The sequence below is a fragment of the Anser brachyrhynchus genome (assembly GCF_964034855.1).
Source record: "Anser brachyrhynchus genome assembly, chromosome: 4".
Classification (NCBI taxonomy): Eukaryota; Metazoa; Chordata; class Aves; order Anseriformes; family Anatidae; genus Anser; species Anser brachyrhynchus.
Genome location: NC_137698.1, coordinates 47,669,973 through 47,683,303, shown reverse-complemented (window position 1 = coordinate 47,683,303; position 13,331 = coordinate 47,669,973). Strand labels below are relative to the sequence as shown.

Here is a 13,331-nt window from a genome sequence, read left to right as displayed (position 1 = left end):
TCTCTCCAGGAAGCAGAGAACAAGTCCTATGAAAAACTGAACAGCAGCTTCCTGTACAAAAGGAGAGAGATCTGTAGAACTTGAGAAGGGGAATGAGTGAAGTGTGTCCTAAGCTAAGACATTGCATTATCAGGTAACTAGCAGCAGAGCAGTCTTTCCATGCTGACAACCGTGGCATGGGCCACTGCCATAAGAGTATTGCACTGTCTGCTGCTGAAAAGTCAGCAATGAGCTTGAGAAACAAAACACTGTAAGCAGCCCTCTGACTGAGAGAAGGGAAATCCTTAGCAACTAATGGAATCCCTGCTCTGGCTAGAAGTGCTGTGGGATCTCTGTTAGCATTAGAGAAGCAAGGTGCTCGCTTTCATGAACTTGTCTAAAAATGATTACCTGGAATAATTTATTTGTACACATCCACAAATGTAGAGACTGTAAGCAAGTTAGGAGAGATCGTCTCTTTTGGTTGTTTCTTTATGTACGAAGAGGTTGGATCCAATCTGTCAGCATGGGAAAAAACAAATTCAGCAAGAAGTACAGAAATAATTTGTTTGAAGGTATTCTTGAGTTATAACGATACTGTTGTCCTAACACAATGCTTTATTTAGTTCACATTTGGAAGTGCTGTCCTTCAGGGAGGAAGGACTGAGGATCTTGCTCCCTTTCTTTCACCAGAAAGTGTTTAAGGCAAATTTGTTTCCAAGTGGGGTTGTTCTCTATAATAGCACCTGGCACTTCAATTCATTGAAAAATTCCTTATTCTCAATTTTTATTTTATACTGTGGTGTCATTTAGCTCTGTGTTGTTATAAAGTGGCTGCATTTCACTGTCAGATGAAGTTATTGTGCACTTGCAGTGTATCTAGACCTTTGGGATTTTTTTGCAGTGAGAGATGAAGTATCACTCAAAATATTGTCAAAACAAGCAAAATCATTTACAACATGTGATGATTCAAAGGCTGTCCCATGAAAAGATATTTGGTTTAGCTTCAACCACATGAGTGACATACAGAATGTCAATGCAAAAACGTTGTTCATGTTCTGGGTGTTACATGTGTTCTGATTGCTGAGTGAGGTATTTTTAGAAGTTAATACTGTCTGCAAAGTTAATGATTGTTTTTTCTTCCAGAGGCAGCTTTGATGAACCCACTACCAAGTTCTGTGTCGGGTGTGTGACAGAGGCTTTGGACTATCTACATCACACAGGAATTGTCTACAGGGACCTGAAGCCAGAAAATTTAATTTTGGATGCTGAAGGATACATAAAATTGGTAAGATGTACTGTTATCTTTTTGTGCCTGTATCCTGTTTCCTTGCAGGGGGATATAAATAGACAGCATGTAATTATAGTACCAGGATCCTGGAGTTTAATATCCCTTACTTTTCAGTAGAAAAGAGGGCAGGCTACTGGTTGTGTGGTGAGGAACAAAGGCATTGCAAAGCTATTTCAAGCCACAAAATGGGGATCTGCAGCCTCCAAGAGCTCTTGCCACAGTGTAAACCCTAAAACTACTGTCTCCCACCAGCCATTCTTAATGAAAAGGCAGGAAACGTTTTTTCCCGGGACCAGAATGCCCTCCCTGACCAGCCTCAAGAAATCATAGGTTCTACATTACCTCTGTAGAAAGGGAACACAGTGAACAACTCCTGATGTACTTGACTGTGACAGTAAAATTGGAGAGAGATTATCCTCCAGAGAGCTTGAAACATCCACTCTTGAGGACAATGAGCAACCCACCCTTTTTCCATGGGCTGTAAATCTTGTATCCTCAAGGAGAACACAGGTTGTTCTGTCCAAAACAAGAATCGTCTGGGAAATTACTCATGAAAGTAAATGGGACTACTCTGTAATATTCAGTAATCCCATGGAATTACTTCTCTATCCTTCCCAGTAACACTGTAATTGTTCAGCTATAAACAATTGGTTTTACTGGTGACTGTGAGATCTCTAGAGGAGGTGTGGAAGCAATTAGGACCTTAAACTTTCTCAGTGCAAAGCATGTCTGTGTTATACAGCATATGTTCATTTTCATCAGGTTGATTTTGGATTTGCAAAGAAGATCGGGTCAGGACAGAAAACCTGGACATTTTGTGGAACCCCTGAGTATGTTGCCCCAGAAGTCATTCTGAGTAAAGGCCATGACTTCAGTGTGGATTTTTGGTCCCTTGGGATTCTTGTGTACGAACTCCTTACTGGCAGGTAAGTGCCTACTACTCCCAAGTTCTTACCTTATTTATCTGTTTTGAAGAACACTTTAAAGGTTATTTTTAAAAGGAATTTTGTTATTTTCCCCATCAGTAAACAGGAACAACTTGCAAACTGATATTTTTTTTTGTCTCTTCTGTATGTCTACTCATACATCTTTTCAGAAATGTCACAGACGATCGAGGCAGGGGACATATCCTCAGTGCTGGCTTATCCATCCAAGGAAAGAGCCAGACACAGGCTATAGACACAGGTGTAGAGCTCCTTTAACAGATGCTCATGCTTCCTATAAGGAAGACCTAACAGCAGGCTGTTCTCACCTTCAGTGGGCGAAGGGGTGCAGCGGGATGGGTGAACTGTGAGCAGGGCTCATTCTTTGTCCCCATGCACACTTGCATGACACTTCTTTGTGTCCAATTGATATTAGTACAACATGGAAGCTTCTGAGTCAGGCTCGGGGCAGGGTTAGCTTTGACAGACATGTGTCATGCAGTATCCCTGATTCCTACAGGCAGTTTGCCAACTTCACACCCTTCAAGTATCTTAAACAGGCTGAAATGCAGGTTGTCAAGCTAGGAACGTGTTTGTTTTTTTTTTTCCATATTCTCAAATGTTTGCTTGGATAAGAAATGGCCAGATGTGTTCTTGCCAGCAATTCTATGTAACAATGTGCTTTCTTTTTCTAGTCCACCATTCTCCGGGGCTGATCAAATGATGACATATAACTTGATTCTCAAAGGCATTGAAAAACTGGACTTTCCTAAAATAATAACAAGGCGGCCTGAGGATTTGATCCGCAGACTTTGCAGGTAGGAGGGGCAGTTTGTGAGAGACTGGGTGTAGATAGTTAGAGCTATTTAAGATCCAGATTAAAGTCATAAATTCCTTACAACTTCATTTAACATTGTTATGCCTAACATGGTCTATTCTGATTATATTCAGTACACATGCATGCCTCTGAGCGTGTCACGCCTCTTAGTCTGCACAGCCTTAAATGCAGGGTGTGGGCTTCCTCTTTAAGTATGAATTTTTCTGTAGTTTTCTGAAAGACATTTTAGGGAAAATGTGTGTAGCTGATGGCTAAGGAAGGAGCTAGAGAACTTAGTTTTATTATCAAGTTTTAAGAAATGCTTCCAAAATTACTTAGGCATATAGCTCCTCCACAAAGTTTAGGTCCTGATTTAAGGGCTGGCTTAAGCCCATTCAAAAGTGTGCAAAAAGGTTCTGTTTCAAAAGGAGCTGTCTAACTCAGAAGCATTAGCACATTGTCAGAGTCAGGGCCTGTGACTGGTGACACTGCTGACTTTGAACTCCCAGCTCCTGTGGGATTTCATCCACGGCTCTAGGAACACATAGCTGTGTTTGCACAGTGGGATTAAAATGACCTTTGAAGCTGCTAATTTTGGCCTGCCTCCTTTTACAACTCGTGAACAGACCTGCTGGCGAAGAAGATGTAAGGTGTGCAACTAAAATTCAACCACTTAACTTCCTGCTACTTCTAACAGCAGAGTGACACTGTCTTGGCTTCCAGATTGGAAGATTTCTCCATCCTTGGGAGAAAGGAGGAGAGAGAAACACCTCCTTATGTCTCCTCATGTGACTATATGTTGTATGCAAGCTTCCTCCCTGAGTAACTGTTCAGTGCAAGCAGTCAGGACCAATGCTCTTTTCCAAAAATAATAACGTTTTCAAAATTTTTATGCTTATTCTTTTTCTGTTTTTAAGGCAAAACCCTACAGAAAGATTAGGCAATCTGAGGAATGGAATTAATGACATCAAGAAGCACAGGTAAGTGAAAGAAACTGCCAGGAAGAAAATTTGTTTTTTAATTTGAGAATATTTTTAGTATTTTAGAACCCAGTCCACTAACTCCATAAGTCTTCAGACACTTCCAGACAGATTGTGTAAGAGATACTCGCGTTGCTATTGAGTATGTTTGCTACTTCAGCAAGCAACAATATCAACATAAATCCTCAGCAGGATCAACTAGAAACATCTTGTTGTTGACTGGTTTTTGTTACAGGTTGCTGACACAGAAGTTTAATTCCATTTGCAGAGAAATTAATGCCGGTAGTAGTCAGGATTATCTGCCCTCTTAGATCTCCTGAGTCTCTGATCTAAAGCCAAACAGTTGCTGTTCAAGAAGAGTAGTTAAGGGCTCTGGAGCAATATCAGATTTATGTCCTCTTTCTTTTAATCAAGAAAGACCTCAGTGGATTAGACATTTCCTGCTTTTTCTTTTCATCTTAGTTATTTCTAAGCCCTGCAGTTTGTTCTGTGGAAACGAAGTGCTTTGGCTCTTCTATTTGTCTCCCTTTTCTCATGTTGTTAAAAGAGGGGTGAATCCCAAGGCGACACATACATCTTTGCGTGGCAGTGCTTAGGCATATGCATCCATGTGCACTAAACCATCTACTTTAGACTGCCTGCCACTTCAACACTTCTGCATAGAGGAGATGCCATGTACCTGGTGGTTCTGAAGCTCTCCCTGCTACTGCTTCCTTGTATGGCAAAGACAGTGCTGAGTTTCCCACTTCTAACAAGTGTGTTGTCACATGGACTGTTGTCATGCAAAAATGTTCTATAGCCCTTGTTCACATGCATTTAAGCTTTTAATAATATAATGCTTCTAACAGAAAATGGTCTGTCTCTCAGTCTCTCCCTGTCAGTCTCTCATTTCTTTTTAATCAGGTGGTTGAATGGTTTTAACTGGGATGGTCTGAAAGTGAGGAAATTAACATCACCTTTAAAAAGAGAGGTATCGGCTCTGGCTTTCATTATCTTCATGCTTTACTAATATAAAGGTGCTTGACTCCAAAGAAACAACTGATGACAAGTGCAGATTTTCCCCAAAATGTATTTGCATTATTATAGCTCTCCATGTTTAATGAAAGCTGAAGGAAGGAGAGAGAGACCCAAGCGATACATAACTTAAATTCAGTTAGATAATGGAAATGTTATTCTGCCTGTGTACTTCACAGTAGTTTTTCACCATTATTATAAGAAATGGTGAACATTTATTGATGAACAGTGAAAAAATGTATTTTCTTGGATGGAAATGTTAAGATGCACTGGTCACGTTACTGTGCAGAGTACAAATTCCTGTATTTTCATGGTATTACGGCACATCCGTAGATAAGCTTCACGTTTTAAGCGGACCATTTCTCTTTGCCATAAAATGAAAAAAGATTGAGGGTAAAGAATCTGAAGCTCACTTTGAACACAATTTGAAACAAACAATTCCACAATCTGCTTTGAGTAGTTACCCCATGTTTGTAGATGAGGTCTTAAACAAATTTGAATCAAAACTGAACTTAGCGTGGACCAGTTTTCTTACTAACTTTATAGGCCTCTGGATGAAATCCTGGATTTCATAATATTTGGGGAGTGTTTTTGTACATGGATGCTAATGTTATTGTTCTGTTGTACAAGTTAATTTCTAGAGTTCTAGCTTTTAAAGAAGGAGGAATTTAATTCAATGAAAGAAATCATCCCTAGTCATGTTAGCCTTTCCTCCCTCCACTGGTAGCAATACAAATGACGCATAATCAATTGAAAGTATTTTCAAAAGGTACCTTCTGAAATAACTATTTCTTTGTGTTTTTCATGTCATAGTTGTCTGGACCAACTGATTACAGCTACTTTGATAGCTATCCACCTGAAGAGGGAACCCCTCCAGATGAACTTTCAGGCTGGGACAAGGATTTCTGATACTTCCTTCTTCCGGGACATTTATAGAGACTCATAGGCATCAGTTCTAAACCAGTTCTCATGTTTCTTGCTTAAAATCAAAGCACGCAAAGTTTTTGACAAGCATGATGTTCCCTGAAGAATAGAAGACAGTGCAGCAACCAGAATCTGTTTGGGTAATGCACCAAATTCTCTGTGTGCCTCCTTATAACAAGGGCATGCAGATGCAACCTGAATACTTTTTGATACACAGTGTCTCTGTGAGCATTTTCAGGCACTGTGGGTGGGATGTATGATTTGCTATTGGAAGTTTCACTAGCTACTATTTTGATATTAAAAAGGTTACTATATGTCTTAATTTAAAAAAAAAAGGGCCAGGATTAGAAGCCCATGTGGCATGTGTCAATAGCTGACACTATAGGCGTTTATTTTTCATTCTATTATAAATTTACTGGTTCACTTTTTCCAGTAAGGGACAGAACCGCTTTCATCCAGAAGCATGTAGAAAAGACTTCTTCTGCAACGTTGATTTGATTTGATGCTGCAGTTGGAAACTGCTTACCAGTTTAGTTTTGCACTGGGTTGAGTATGTGAGACAGGCCGTAACACATCAAAGGAAAATCCAGTAAGAAATTAGTTGTATGCATAATAGAAGTTCTCTAACTGCTTCAAAGAACTATGTCCATTTCTTAAAATGTTGTGCTTTTATGTAGTGTGAAGATAAAATAGATGGACAAAAATCATTTGCCTTGCAAGAAAAAATAAGTAAGTACAGAATCCTGTGTTCTCCTTCAAGCGTTCTTTCATTGATATTTTAGTTTTCATTGGTATCTTGCAGAAATGCTAGATATGCTTACCTCAGTGCTAAAACTCCCACCCATTTACAACATTCTGCTTGCTCTCACTAGATGTGAAATACTGTTTCAAATCATATTTCATTAACATATACCTATTCTTAGTTCTACATGTACAGTGGGAAAATAAGAGAGGTGGTTTTTTTTTCTTTTGTAGAAAATTCTATTCATGAATCAGTTAAACTATTGTGTTCTCTTTTGACCATCTTCCTTTCTCCCTCCTGGCTGCGAATGACGTTTAGAAAGGCAAGAAATGACAAGCCTTTCTTAAAAACAGTATAGAAATATGATTGTTCTTTGTTGCTCAGATGTTCAAGCTCTGTTTTCACCTACTTTGGCACAAGGAAACAAATTGTGAACCAGAACCACCAAGCAACTTGAGCAAGGAAGGCCAGCAAAAAGCAAACAAGGTGGTCAGGAAGCTGCGAGGAGAGTCTGAGGGACCTGGGCTTGTTCAGCCTGGAGGAGGGAAAGCTTTGGGGCACCTTGTATGACCAGGTAGAGCCTTGAGCATCTCAGTCTGAATTCATTGTTGGTCCTGCTGTGAGCAGGAGGTTGGACTGGATACCTCCCGAGGTCCTTTCCAGCCTGAACGATTCTGGGATTCCAGGAAATAATTTTAACTGTCAGCCAGTGGTGTAAGTAGAATATAGCAAGATGTGCTTTCCCATATGACTTTATATATGCCTGATTTTTGTCACTTATCCTTTAGATCATGAGAACAGGGGAGTCAGTCTGAAATGTTGATTGGATAATAAATGCAGTTGGATGTTGTGTGTTCATGGTTTAAACAGAAAAACTCTGCTGCGCTCTGTTATGAGCCACGACTGCTGTAGGAACAGACGTGTTCCTGGGGGTCATGCTGGGCTTCGGGCTCAGTGCATCTGCAGCCCCTACTAGGATTTGTTTCATTTCCCACTGAGGCAAAATCCAATCTAAATGGAGATAATGAAGATGCCTCAGCACCCTGCATTTCACATGCTGGATGGAAAACCTCCCAGGAAACTTGTAAAATGTGCTCAGGGCTTAGTTGCTGATGACTGCTGTATGCTTAGTGGCTGGTCATGACCTTTCCCAACTGGGCAACAGAGGGACTGCCCCAGGGACTGTCCACTTTCCCCATTTCTGGTAAGTGAAGGAACCTGAACCTCCACTTCCTAAGGCCAGTGCCAGACTTCAATTTGCCTTTAATAGGAGTCTACAGGGACCTGGGGCTGGATTCCCTTAGTAATTGGTGAGGAAGGAATGTTCTTTTTTTGGGGAACTTGTTCTTCACTGAACCTCTGCTGGATGAACTTCTGGTTGTGCTGTGGCAGAATATTCATTTGGCTGGTTTGGGCAGAAGGCTAACAAAATGCTTCCATAAAAAATTGTAACAAATAAGACAACGTATTTATTGAACTTATTTGTTACACTGTGTGGGCTAATTGATTTTTCCATGTTAACAAGTATTTTTTACTGTTGAGTGGTCATTGTTTTGACAGCAAATCACTTTACATATTCTGTAGAAAATTCAGTCCAAGTAAAGTAGTATTTTCCATTGAATGTAAAGGAGGTTGGATGGAGCCCTAGGAGGAAGACAGCACGCATTTTGCAGATTCTGTTTCCCTGCCTGGTTGTAAGCTATCACGGGAGCTCGAAGCCAGCAAAGCCTGTGTGAAATGATGGTAAGCATACACAGCCAAGAGGGTGGAGCAGAGGCTTTAAGCTGGGACGTTAGATGCTTCAAACTCTTGCAGCTAACTCTGCTTAGTAACACCAAAGAGCAGATTTTCTCTTCAGGATTTAGACAAGCATTAGACATTATGGATGTGTTTCCCTGTGTGTCTGTTTCTGTCTTTCTCTCATAAATATGTTTATTAAAATACCGTTGGGCCAAGTTTTATAAAAAGCTTTCAAATGTATTTTTCCATTGTATTTATAGGTAATTTTCTTTTATATATATAAATATATGTTTTTTAAGTGAAGAAATAAAAGTAGGATGTCTAGTGCAGTTAGCAATTAAGTCTGTGCAACTGTAGGATGTTTTCTTTATACAGCAATCATATATTTTGTTTAACCTGCAGTGTGTGCAAATAAAAGAAGTCTACAGTGGAATGTGCAGGACATTCCCTTTTTACAGTCTCATTCCATACGGCGGTCTGGATTCTTAGTCCTGAATTGTACTCGGGGTCCACATGTTTCAGAAGAGACTGAGGCAGAATAGACTACCCTGGGCACAGAGTCACAGATGTCACTTTCAGCACCCCCCCCCCCCAACACACACACTATGCAATCCCTGGTTGACACTGAGAAAATGAATGCGTAAGACGCTACAATAAATGAGGTCCCAGGTCTTTTTGTATTCATGTAGAGGTCCCACATACATTTGGTTCATTTCATTTCTGCCATGTATGCAGATGACTGAGCTGTAATTTTCCAGAAACAGAAGCTCATACAGTAAAAACTAAACATTACTTGAACTAACCCAAACTGTCTTTAACAGATGGAAGTACTTCAGGCTTCATCTCCAGCCCCAGTGGAGTTATGCTGTTGTAAAACAAGAGCTCAAACTGGCAGTTCAGGCTCAAGTACCTCCATGGCACTGGAGATGGTGGGAGATCTGAATGGACAGCTATGACTGTGATCACATTATCACTTACTGTTGCACTTCACAATTTTAAGGTCAGTTAAAAACAGGTTTTGATACTCAGGTTTTGGGCAGACTGTGGGTACGTCTGAAGTCGCTTGTCTGAGGCCTTTCCTCAGTGCTCTCACTTCCATTATACCTTTCTGTCAAATTGCTTTTATTTCATAGCTCTGAGCAACCTGGGTCTCGCTCTGCTTTTTTCCATTAACTTCTGCCACTAGAGGCAGGAGGGGTGATGATTCTTCCCAGCGGAGGACAGAGTTGAAGACTGGTTGGCCTGGGCTGCACAGATGGAAGCAGCTCTTCTCAGCTCCCACATCAGAACAGAGATGTGGGTGAGCACCTCAGAGGGACAGACGGGCAGGAGCAGCAGCAGAGTGTAAGCCAAGATTCCCAGGTATATGCTATTTCTATCCAGTTAGTGGGAGTGATTAATTTTCACCATGTCCTCACAGCTGCCCCATTGGGCCTCAGGAAGGGGGAGGCTAGCTACTCTGTTCCCTGAGATAACAGCCTGGTTCTTTACATTGTGCGCAAAATCACGCTAGACAGAGAGTTACAGTTTCAGAGTAAATTAGCCTGCACAGTAGCAACAAGGTGGCTAATTATTTTCTTCCAAGTCTGTGATTCCTTGTTTGCCCCACTAATGTTGCCTGACAATCTATTTTGGGGATAGCGAGACATCAGCAAGATTTCCCTCAGTGTTCAAGTGCGTCCTTTTGCAGAACTCCTCAGTGTTAGATCGTTGTGACTTCTGACACACGGAGATTTCCGGCTGGTTGGTGGGAGCTGACACAAAGCTACTGAAATAAGGTGAGCTCCTGATCCACACAAGTCAAGGGTAAACTGTGGCCAAGTTCCCTTAGCCAGTATTTCATTGATGCACAGCAGATGAGAAGTGGCAAATGTAATTTTTTAAAGCTTATCTGATGTTCTTTGCAGAGCCAAAAGCCATTACCCTTACCAAGGCTGCCCGCCAGCTACATCACAAGCCAGAATGAGTATTCCAATTAAATTATTTGGCTGATAGCAGCAGGCATGACTGCTTAATTATCTAGTAAGTCACTAGGGAAGTCAAGTCCATCCCTGGGAAGATGGCTGGACACACCATTTTGCTAAAGAGAAAATGCTCAGGAAAAGGAAAGCTTAAATACACCCTGGTGTGTCTCAAAAAGGCCCCCAGCAACGTTGTACGGCTACACAGCTTTAGTGTCTGGCTGCCGAGGGCTTACATTACTGGTGTTTGCTGTCACATTTCCTTTTGGTTAGGGAAGCCGACAGAAATGTGCCGGACCTTATCATGAGCTATGTCCTCTGTGGCACGTTGCCCTGCCGGGAACCAAGCGAGAGGGGACGGTGTCCTTGTCCTCTGGGTCAGCGCATTGCACTTTATGCAGGGGATGTCGGAGGCAGGCGTCTGCGCTGGGGGACACTTCCCCCAGCCCCTTTGCATCCAACTTCATGCTCGTGCTGTGCCTAGGAGGTGCCACAGCCAGGCAGGCAGGGAGGTGGGAGCATCCCCCATGCTGAATTTAACACTCAAGTGGTGACAGAAGACATAGACTGAGCTGAGCTGAGCTCAGCCCTGACCTTCTGCCCCAGAGCCAGTGGCTCCAGCTTCCCCCGGCGAGTGGGACGCTGGGGCTTGGCCAACCCTCACCTGGCAGGGGCCTGGTTCCCCTCACATTTCCTGGGGGACTGACTGCCCCTCTCGGAGGCCGCAGCTTCATTTGCAGTGTGAGGATGCTCCAGCTCTCCTGTGAGGAGTTGGACAGCTCCAAGGTACCTTCTCCTCTGTGGTGGGTGAAATCTGTTTTGCAACAAGCTCTCTACAAATAGAAGATTAGATTGGGTTAGGTTTATTGTTTGAGCTTGCGCGCTGTTTAGTAGTAGCCATTATCGTGCAGAACCGCATAAACAAGGTATTTATCCATGCAGCTATTACAAAAGGCAGCTAGGGGAAGCCCCTACCTCTTCTCGTGCTTGCAGGGCCTGCTGTCCGAGAGCCGGAGCCACCTTCCAGCTTAGCCAGCGCCCCCCCCCCATGTGCCCTGGTGACACCGGGCCCTGCAGCAGAGCGGGGGGATCGCAGGTGGGCCCCACAGGACGGGCAGCCTGGTGCACGTCGCTGCTTCCGACCATACTTAAAGCCACGGCTGGAGCCCCCCCAGCTCAGCAGCACAGACAGGCTCATTTTCACCGCCAAGACACAGCAGTGAAAAGCTCTGCTGTCTGCAGCTGCCTGTTATTTCAGCCATTTCAACTGTCTGTCAAAGAATAATTCATCAGCGTTGACATCCTGGCCCAGTAGTCTGTAATAGACTCCCACCACGACATCCCCTTTGTTTGTTCATCCCTTAATCCTTACCCAGAGGCTCTCAACTTTGCCTTCACCAACTTCAAGATCCACACAGTCCATCCCCTCCTTCATGTACAGCGCCACCCCACCACCTCGCCTACCCTGTCTGTCCCTTCTGAAGAGCCTGTAACCATCTATTGCAACACACCAGTCACAGGACTCATCCCACCAGGTTTCACTTATACCAATGATGTCGTAGCTGTGGGACTGGGCCAAGACTTCTAGCTCATCCATTTTATTCCTCATACTGTGTGCGTTTGTGTAGAAGCACTTCAAATGCGCCTCCCTGCATGCAGCATCTTGTGGAGCTGACCGAAGGACCTCACTAGCACACAGTCCCTCTGATTCTAGTGCACCATCCCTTAGTTTATCATTCCTTTCCCTCTTCGACTCTAGTTTAAAGCCCTATCTATCTGCCCCACTAACTCCTGGGCAAAAATCCTTTCCCCCTCTGAGAGAGGCACATCCCATCTGGTGCCAGCAGGCCCGGTGTTGCATAGACCTTCCCATGATCAACAAACCCAAAATTCTGCCAGTTGCACCAGTCTCAAAGCCACAGTGTTAATAAGACGAGTCTGCTTGTCGACATAGATCTCCCCTATTGGAAGGACAGAGTCAAACACAACCTGTGCCCCTGAACCTTTAACTAGTCTCCCTAAAGCCCTAAAGTCCGTTTTGATTGCTCTCCGACTTCTCCTTGCTACTTCGTCATTACCAGCCTGAAAAACCAGTAGCAGGTAGTAGTTGGTGGGCTGTACCAGGCGAGTGACTTTCCTGGCAATGTCTCTTACCGAGCCCCAGGGAGGCAGCAGACTTCCCTGTGCGTTGGGTCCGGACAGCCCTCTGTCACTTTCAGAAAGGAGTTCCCCATGACGATAACCCTTCTTTCCTTCTTGACAGAAGATGTAGCGATGCGGGGGGTAGGTTGCCTTGCCTGAGGCACCCCTTCCAACCGGGATGGGCTTTCGTCTACATCGTTGTTTTGACTGTCGTGTTCTAGAGCCTCATAGCTGTTATATAAGGGTAGATGGGAAGGTGAGGTGGGCAGGGACAGGGCTCGCCTACCACCCCGAGCAGAAACCTGCTTCCATTCCCCCCCTTGGCCTACATCCCCTCCTACTGCCTGGTGGGATGGGGGCACTTTCGTCTTCTGTGTAGCAGGAGGCACTTGTGTTGTGGCAGGCTCGTGAGTCTGTCTCAGGGAGGGCAGAGCATGCTTCCACCAGTCCATTTCCTTCTCTGACTCCCTGATGCTCCTTAGCCTACTCACCTCCTTCTGAAGCTCCGCTACCTGTTTGAGCAGCTCTTCAACCTGGGCACACCTCCCACAGGCATACCCTCCGCTGCTGCTGTCAGACACCAACAGAAGACTCGGGCACACCCTGCAGCCCAAGACCTGGACAGCCACGTGTTTCCCTAAGACCTCTGTCTGGGTAGCCACATTGGTGACTGCGGCTGGAGAGGCTGCAAGAGATGTGGAGGCCATGGTTTTCTGCCTGGTGGATAGCATGGCCGGGCTCTTCACGAGCGGGTTACAACCACCGTTGGAGAAGAGCGGTGACGGCACTCTCCCTGCTCATCCTGCCTGCGCGCACTG

At 43.9% G+C, this 13,331-nt stretch overlaps 1 protein-coding gene across 3 annotated transcripts in view; it reads left to right on the top strand.

Moving 5' to 3' along the window:
- The window catches only part of PRKG2 (protein kinase cGMP-dependent 2), a 29,351-nt gene extending 22,694 nt beyond the window's left edge, over positions 1–6,657 (top strand). For 2 of the 3 annotated variants that reach the window (XM_080591466.1, XM_080591468.1), the window contains 6 exons: positions 1,126–1,267; positions 2,033–2,196; positions 2,889–3,011; positions 3,928–3,990; positions 4,894–4,960; positions 5,818–6,657. In XM_080591466.1, coding sequence (XP_080447592.1) covers positions 1,126–1,267; positions 2,033–2,196; positions 2,889–3,011; positions 3,928–3,990; positions 4,894–4,960; positions 5,818–5,913 — 655 coding nt within the window. In that variant the 3' untranslated portion in view covers positions 5,914–6,657. The remainder of the gene's footprint in view (positions 1–1,125; positions 1,268–2,032; positions 2,197–2,888; positions 3,012–3,927; positions 3,991–4,893; positions 4,961–5,817) is intronic. The other variant, XM_080591467.1, reaches the window with a different exon arrangement.
- The last annotated feature ends 6,674 nt before the right edge of the window (positions 6,658–13,331 follow it).